This window comes from Pungitius pungitius, chromosome 7, assembly GCF_949316345.1.
Source record: "Pungitius pungitius chromosome 7, fPunPun2.1, whole genome shotgun sequence".
Classification (NCBI taxonomy): Eukaryota; Metazoa; Chordata; class Actinopteri; order Perciformes; family Gasterosteidae; genus Pungitius; species Pungitius pungitius.
Window position 1 is genome coordinate 3,954,671 of NC_084906.1, and position 7,863 is coordinate 3,962,533.

At 42.6% G+C, this 7,863-nt stretch overlaps 1 protein-coding gene across 2 annotated transcripts in view; it reads left to right on the plus strand.

The window, feature by feature from the left end:
- brinp3a.2 (bone morphogenetic protein/retinoic acid inducible neural-specific 3a, tandem duplicate 2) overlaps nucleotides 1-7,209 on the plus strand; it is a 31,250-nt gene extending 24,041 nt beyond the window's left edge. For both annotated transcript variants that reach the window (XM_062563458.1, XM_062563459.1), the window contains exons 7-9: nucleotides 1,524-1,746; nucleotides 4,593-4,935; nucleotides 5,917-7,209. In XM_062563458.1, the coding sequence (XP_062419442.1) occupies nucleotides 1,524-1,746; nucleotides 4,593-4,935; nucleotides 5,917-6,687 (1,337 nt within the window). In that variant the 3' untranslated portion in view covers nucleotides 6,688-7,209. The remainder of the gene's footprint in view (nucleotides 1-1,523; nucleotides 1,747-4,592; nucleotides 4,936-5,916) is intronic.
- The last annotated feature ends 654 nt before the right edge of the window (nucleotides 7,210-7,863 follow it).

The following is a 7,863-nucleotide window of genomic DNA, read 5'->3' on the forward strand; positions in this document are numbered from 1 at the left end:
AATAAAGACAATGTCGTAAATGTGTCCTTCCCTGAGGGCCATAACACAAATGCCAGAAATGAAAAGAAACACAAGGTCAAACAGGGAAATCTCCCTAATACCAATGCTGTTGTTGACCTTGGACCAAGTGGTGCCAAAACAGGACTCGACAGGATCAGAAATCTAAACAGTTATCTTTTTTTTTTCATTTTTTAGGCAGGGCTCACTTTTATCTTTCCCATTTTCCCTCATTGTTAGAATATGCGTCATGTAGGAGAGGATGATGAATGCGACAAAACGGCATCAATCAATATTTATCACACATGTGTATATAATCACTTCTTATCATCTATTGTGTCAATCTAGAGTTTTCCTTTTGTGCCTTACCAAGCACGGTCCAAACCGTGTGTTTGGAGTTGACTTTTTAAAGCACTTGATATATCAAAAGAGAACAGGCTGCCATGGTATGTCCAATTTCAAAAGCATTGAGAAATACAGCCATCTTTCGACTGAAATAAATGCTGTATCTACTGTGTTTTATAGCAACCCACTTTTACTTAATTATGTTGTATACAGTTTAGACCCCAACCACCCAAATATTTTTTTTCATTTATACTAAATACACCTTCATTTGTGCAAAACTTAAGATTCAGCGTTGCTCTGCTATATCCGCATCCAGTTGTATTATCATGAATAATTTAACCACTTACGTTGAAGAGGTGTGTGTGTGTGCGTTTGATTCAATCCGCTTCGTGTCACGCAAGGGTTCGCCGATACAAATCCTGGACGAGCTCCCAATTAACTCGCAGCCTCTTTCGGAGGCCTATGGGTACGCAGGACGCAACCCGACCAGCGCTAGACTACGTCGGCAAAGGGTTCAACAAAAACAAAAGCCGAGACATCAAGGTCTTCAAAGCCAAAACGAAACTGGCCACGTGAACACGAGAGTCACACGGGATCAGCAGACCTAATGGAAACCGACAGAAATAGCACTGGAATCCCTAAGCAGCCACAAAACAAATGGCAAAGGACAAAACCTAATGGCAGAAAAACCCTTTCAAAAACTTCTCCAATTGATTAGCCCAGCTGGATCCCATCAACAAGCCGGCAAATCGTCACGTTGCCACATCCCTCTGCGGATTGCTTGATGAGTCTTTTTGGTTTTTTAGGAACTGAAGCGAGGTGCGACAGGCCTGAAACGCAAAGAGAGCTCTTCACTCTAAAGAGGCAGAATTAAGTCAGGGGGTAATAAAATACGTACTCATGTTAATTATTGGAACCGAATAATTGCATTAGATTCAAGCTTACAATTTACAATAGTTCGGGCTCTTCATTGTTGCTCAAAAGTGTGCCGGATATATAAATATTAAAATGTAAGACTATTGAAGGAGTTGTGGAAGTTCATTTGGCAACTTCATAAAGTGTGTGGGTAGCTACTGTGTTCCAAAATACCTGGTACAGAGAATACTCCTCAAAATAAACATGCCAGAGCTGTTTTGCTGACGGAATGTTAAAATGTCCCCATGTCTCGTCTGTGGTTACAGACGAATTCAAGGCGTTCTACGCCAGGCTCCCCCAGAACTATTTTCTGAACGTGTCTGGCATCCAACACTTATGGTCGATGGACAACTTGTTCCAGTGGCGATATGAGCAGTTGGAGAACAGCATGCGGCTCCTTGCCAGCCGAGCCCACAGAGTCATCTTCAAGCTCTTCAGTCTCAGCAAAAGATGTCATCGCCAGCCCCAAGTGCACCTGCCGGGAAAACGGTGAGCCCTGCTGCTGGAGCGCAAATCACCCCGTCTGTGATAAGTCCCGTGTATCCCTACAGCAGCGAACACCTAGAGCCTTGCCTTTGTGTGATGTAGTTCTCTCTCTACATTAATCTAGCGATTTATCTTTTTAAGCAGTTAAATGAGACAAAACAGCCTAGAAATTTACTGGAAAAGGCTTGCTTTATACATGCACACATGTGTTTTATACAATAAATGTCTTTTCGTTTTGCAGATCGACATAAATAGCCTCATGCCGGGCTTACTTTGCTTACATTGGATGCTCTGACACGAAACTTCAACTTCTCTATCAAAAATGTATTTGGCTGAGAAAGCTATGTGAAATCTTTTTTCATCTCATTTCACTTTGTCCCCATGAAATCCCTCCTGAAGCATGCATTGGTTTCATGGCCACAAAGAAAATAAACTCCAGTGTCTACTGTCACTTTTCACAATTCAGCAAGAGGTCGCTTGCCAGTTAAAAGACGCGAGACTCTCGATAAGTTTAAGTGTTTGGCCATTGCTGGTTTATGGTTTTCGGAGTTTCAAGGTTATGTTTTAAGCCGCGAAGGCTACCTCCTCCATCTGAAGGGCTGATTGTCAGAGGTACACCACTCTCACATGAACTGAGTTTACAGAGTAATGGCGCTGATGCTAGAGACCGTAACACATAAATAAAGCCGGCTCACTATTCTACGCAGTTCTAATCAATGTCCAGTCTCTCTCTCTTTCTCCTTCTTTTCTCTTCTCTGTCCCAGTAGCAATCCGTGTCATCTTTTTTTGCAACATTAATCACATATCTACGCAGCTGAGATTCCCACCCACTTGGGAGTGGGAGCCTCCTCGCTCTCATCCAGGCAGTGCAGTATCTTACAAGCGCCGCATGAGCGACGGCAGCCTTCCCTTTTGCTTTTCCCTCTCCACAGAAACGTCCACATTCAGTGGAAGGAGATTGATAAGGGAATATTTGCTCAGGAGAGGAACGGGAGCTCTCGAGAAAACCCTCACCCTTCATTTAACATCACGTTTGAGGCACTTGAAATAGATGAGAGATTTCGTGATTTATTTTGTGGCCCGGGGCCTACTTTTTTCTCTGCGCTGACAATTATGAGCAAATAAGCCAGTCTAAGTAGCAGTCAGATTGGCTTTTATTAGGCGGGTAATGACAGAATTGCACAGCACACTTGCTCAAACTTTTGCCATTAGGCATACTGATGCACATTGTCATTGAAGTGATTTTTCCCTAGTGAGAAAATTCCCTTTTTCTGTGCGTTGGCTTCAAACAAGAAAAGGTGCCGGATTTTTCTATGCTGCTCCTCACGTCATTGCGTGACTACTAAAGAGGGTACAGTTAAGATTTTACTCAAATGTTGAATAGCTTTTTAATTAACTAGCCAAGGGATTCAGTAGATCTGACCAATTTCATCCTCGCAGCCTCACACTGTTTCAATTACTGTACAGTACGTGAAATTCACACTGAGGAAAACTTGCCGGAAGGCAAAGATTTGATGACAGCGCTCTTTTCCTAATCAGCATTGTCCACGTGGTTCTGATGTGCAAATGGACTGGTTTGGCACATTGTAAATAGCATGCATACAGTACCTCTGTCTGCCAATGAAAATGATGAGTAGTAAAATGAGTAACGCATAACAGGATGACGACGATTTGAGTAATGATTACCTTTTATCTAATGCACAAAACAGATAACAATGGGAGAAGGGAACCCCATGTTATACGTTTTTACAAAACAAGAATAAAAAGACAGGAAGCTGAATTGCAATATGATAATCACAACAGTAGGTGACGCTCAACTTTTTTTTTCTCTTCACGTCATGTCTGCTACTTTCAAAGTGGCGCAGAACTTCAAACACGTCTCCAAAGAGGAGAAAGGGTTACCGGGGGGGGGGGCAGGGGGCTAGTAGGATAGCTGTAATCTCACCGGGGACCTAAACAATACAGCTGCAGTCCTGTCTTGGAGACTGCTTTGCTCAGCTGCAGCTGTCGGAGGTGAAAGGCTTCGCCCACAGGTAGAGCGTGATGGAAAGGAAGAGCCCTTTCAGATCATTCCCCACGAACGCTTTTTTTTTTCCATTAGGGGGTTTTGATATTCAAATCAGCGATTTTCTGTACCTAAAGCTGCCAACCGCACAATGAGATTGGGATACAGAGGAAGTATGCCCCCAAATGTAATCCGGCAAACATTTTCAGATTAGCATAAAGTTTACCACAATAAACCTTCATCAAAGAAAAAGGCATCTGTTTTTTCTCTGAAAGGAAAGCCGACGGTATGCACCGTGCAGCCCTTCTCTTCAGCTAGCAAAGAGGATGAGAGGGATAAATGGATCACAGTCAAGAAAGTGCTACAGACGGTAATCAAACTCTGGCCCACATGGGGGAATTAAATGAGTCACAAACCCTAAGGCTGGAGTGCACTTCTAATATTTATGTCACAAACTGAGGACATCTTCCTCTTCCTCTTCAAAACACCAATGCTTCTTTGCATATGTAACCAAACCTCTATGGGCACTTCATGATATTTCGGCACTTTAAAACCATCTTGGTATTATCATCCGTCTAGAAATATCCATCTTGAAAACCGATTTTGATTTGGTTTGAAAAAGCCTGAGTTTGTTGCTGGGACCATCAACTCTGAAAGGCACATGTATCCTAAAAACAACAAGTTGCCGTAAACCATTTAACTAGTACTGTTTAATGTGTTGGAGAGCAATGAGCAAGGTGTATTTGTCCTAATGAAGCAGCCACCTATTAAACCATCTCATCCTATAAGCCCTGTTCAAAAATATCTCTCTCTCTCTTCTGCCTTTCTTCCTTCCCTGGAGCAGGCCTCAGTCTTACTGGCTGAGTCACCTGCAGTCTCTCCTGTATTGCTCAGAGAACAACCAACTCGGGGCTTTCTCCGAGGAGCTGCGGGGGTGCAGCTGCCGATACGACCACAGCCCCTGTCAGCTGCCGCCGCCGTGCTCTGTCGGGGAGGGCTCGGCGTGCGCGGCCTGCGCGGCCGACAACCACACCCGCTGTGGCAGCTGCAACCCGGGCTTCTCTCTGACGCAGGGGGCCTGCAGGTCCATGGTGGCGGATTCCACGGAGAACTACCTGGGCTTCGAGATGGACCTCCAGGATTTAGAGCTGGGCTACCTACTGCAGAGAAGTGACCGCAGGCTAGAGGTGTATATATATTTCTTTTAGCCTTGTGTTTAATGTATGACTCGAGCTGAGGCGTGTTTCAAAGCAGTATCCAGGGGAGGATACACTCACTCGTGGGAGCCACTCAGTATTACAAAGTATTGAGGAGGGAATACGGTTAGTGTGGTTTTATTTTAATCTTACACAAGAATAGTTTGACAACACCTGGCCCAGATGTGTTTCATCCAATTAAGCCTCGGCTCAACACAATACTTCTTGATAGTGAAGTGAAAAATAGGTTGGCTGAATGTTTCTTTCTTGTGGAGGATTGTTTTAAAAAAAACTACTAAGTGAGAGTGTGCGTTGCTGTGTGTTGCCTAGTGTGGTACAAGTTGATAAAATAGAATGATATTGAAAATACAGAAATAAGTACTTTTTTCTTTCATTTATAGTCCCTTTGAGTTCTCCGTCCAGAGCCAAAAGTGGCGTTATCAGCGTAAATGTATAATATTGAACTCAATCAACAAAACCGCTATTGTTGTTGTGAAAAACCACACTTTGTACATAATACTCATCGATGAGTATTATGTACAAAGGCTGAATCACTGTAGTCAGCCTTTGCAGTGTTGTAATGAATGACATTTTCTGTGTGTATATATATATATATATATATATATATATTAATTTATTACTCTCAGTGTTTAATGGCAATTGAAACATTTCGTTAAAGAATGACCAGCCCTACCTTTTTGAATGTTCATCAACATAATTGTGCTTCCATCTTAGCCCATGTGTGTATTAGGAGAACAGGATGTCATGTTCCAATGATGTCAAGGAAAGTTTCTCAGGCTTTTGCTTTCCTTGGTTTCTTTTATTAGCAAATTATTCCTTCTTTGAAAATAACTGAATGGTTAAGTATTGCAATGCCAATTATTGACGGAGCTTTTTAGTTTAATAAAATCATGAATGAACTTGGTGTTCCCGAGTACATTTATACTGTTTTCATCTCTGTGTGTCCGATAGGTCCACGCAATCTTCATCAGCAATGACATGCGACTCAACAGCTGGTTTGACCCTTCGTGGAGAAAAAGGATGCTGCTGACGCTGAAGAGCAACAAGTACAAGTCCAACATGGTCCACATGCTGCTTGGAGTATCCCTTCAGATCTGCCTTACCAAAAACAGCACCCTGGAGCCTGTCCTTACACTCTACATCAACCCATTTGGGGGGAGCCACTCGGAGAGCTGGTTCATCCCTGTGAATGAGAACAATTTTCCAGATTGGCAGGCCACCAAGCTGGACCTACCCTTCGAGTGCTACAACTGGACTCTGACGCTGGGCAACAAGTGGAAAACCTTCTTTGAAACCATCCACATCTACCTTCGGAGCAGGATAAAGACTCAAGACGGAGCGAACGACAGCATATATTACGAGCCTTCGGAGGTGACGGATCCTGCTCGGAACCTGGGCTACATGAAGATCAACAGCATCCAGGTCTTTGGCTACAGCATGCACTTTGACCCGGAGGCAATCCGCGACTTGATTCTGCAGCTGGACTACCCGTACACCCAAGGGTCGCAGGACACTGCCATGCTGCAGCTCTTGGAAATACGAGACCGGGTGAACCGGCTGTCCCCTACGGGACAACAGAGGTTGGATCTGTTCGCCTGTCTCCTACGACACCGTCTCAAACTCACTGCCAGCGACGTCGTCCGCATTCACGCCTCCTTGCAGGCGTTCAGCTCACGTCTGCCCAATTCGATGGATTACGAGACCACCAAGTTGTGCAGTTAACAGCTGCTCTGAAGGGAGATTTTGGATGTCGTCAACTCCTGGACATCAGAATGGGGCCCGTTGTGGTGCAGATGACACTTGCACTCTGTCTCTTGTGGATTACCAAACTGTATGGTAAAACGGGGGAGAGAACCCGCCGTGGACAGCTGAAGAATGTACTCCTCTAGCTGTTTTTGCTTCTGTTTCGTGGCAACTACCTTCAGTGCTAAATGATAAAGGATGCACCAGCGGTAAAATGCACAACTGTTTGACAAAAAAGTGAATATTTGACAAAGAATCCCAACGATAAAATACATTAAAGTTGAACCATGCTGTTTCAATATGACCCTGCCCATTTATACTGTAAGTACCAACACCAAAATAATTGACATTTTATGGTAAAAATGGTTAAGTCTGTTCGTTTGTAACTTTTATATGTTTCTTTGCTTCAGTGACTGTGTACTTTCCATGAAGACCAGAATACAGTGGTGTCAGTCCAGATTTTGTAGATACATTGATATTAAATGATGATGTTATAACAGATTACAGCTGTTGCTGGTTATTATTAAACTTTTTTCTCACTTATGAATAATTAGAATTTGGTTGAACGAATTTGATCAAATTATTGTGACATCCATGCAGTCATCTTTGGATGAATTTATTTCTGCAATCACTTGAATTTGTCACAACATTTTCTAGTTACTTCACTGCTACAAGGGGAAATCTGCTCCAAGCATGAATGTCAAACAATGAATTGCCCTTTTCTTGGTCAGGTAATGGTAAAAAGGATGGATGCAATGGGGAGCCTAGATTTACTTTTTACGCTGTTGGTATTAACCTACTGGAAATTAAAGTTCTCAAAACCGTATTCAGCAGGGAACGAAAACCTTGTTAGTATTCAAATATTTAATATAGCATTAAAACGATTTGCAATTTAAATTTATAATGGAGTAATGTATGTTTGAGAAGAAAATTAAATTAAATACATAATTATCTTTTGTTTGTCTGCATTTCGTGAAAGAGCACTTTTAATAACAAACGTGTGAATGCTATTATGTTATGAATCCATTTTGCTCTCTTGAAAAGAAAAAAATCCCTTGTTTTAAGGAAGTCCGCTAGAGACCAGAAATTGGACCTAGGTTTTGAATTATTTTGGTAACATCCTCCACTGATTTTGTCCTTGCAAAGTTTTCCAGT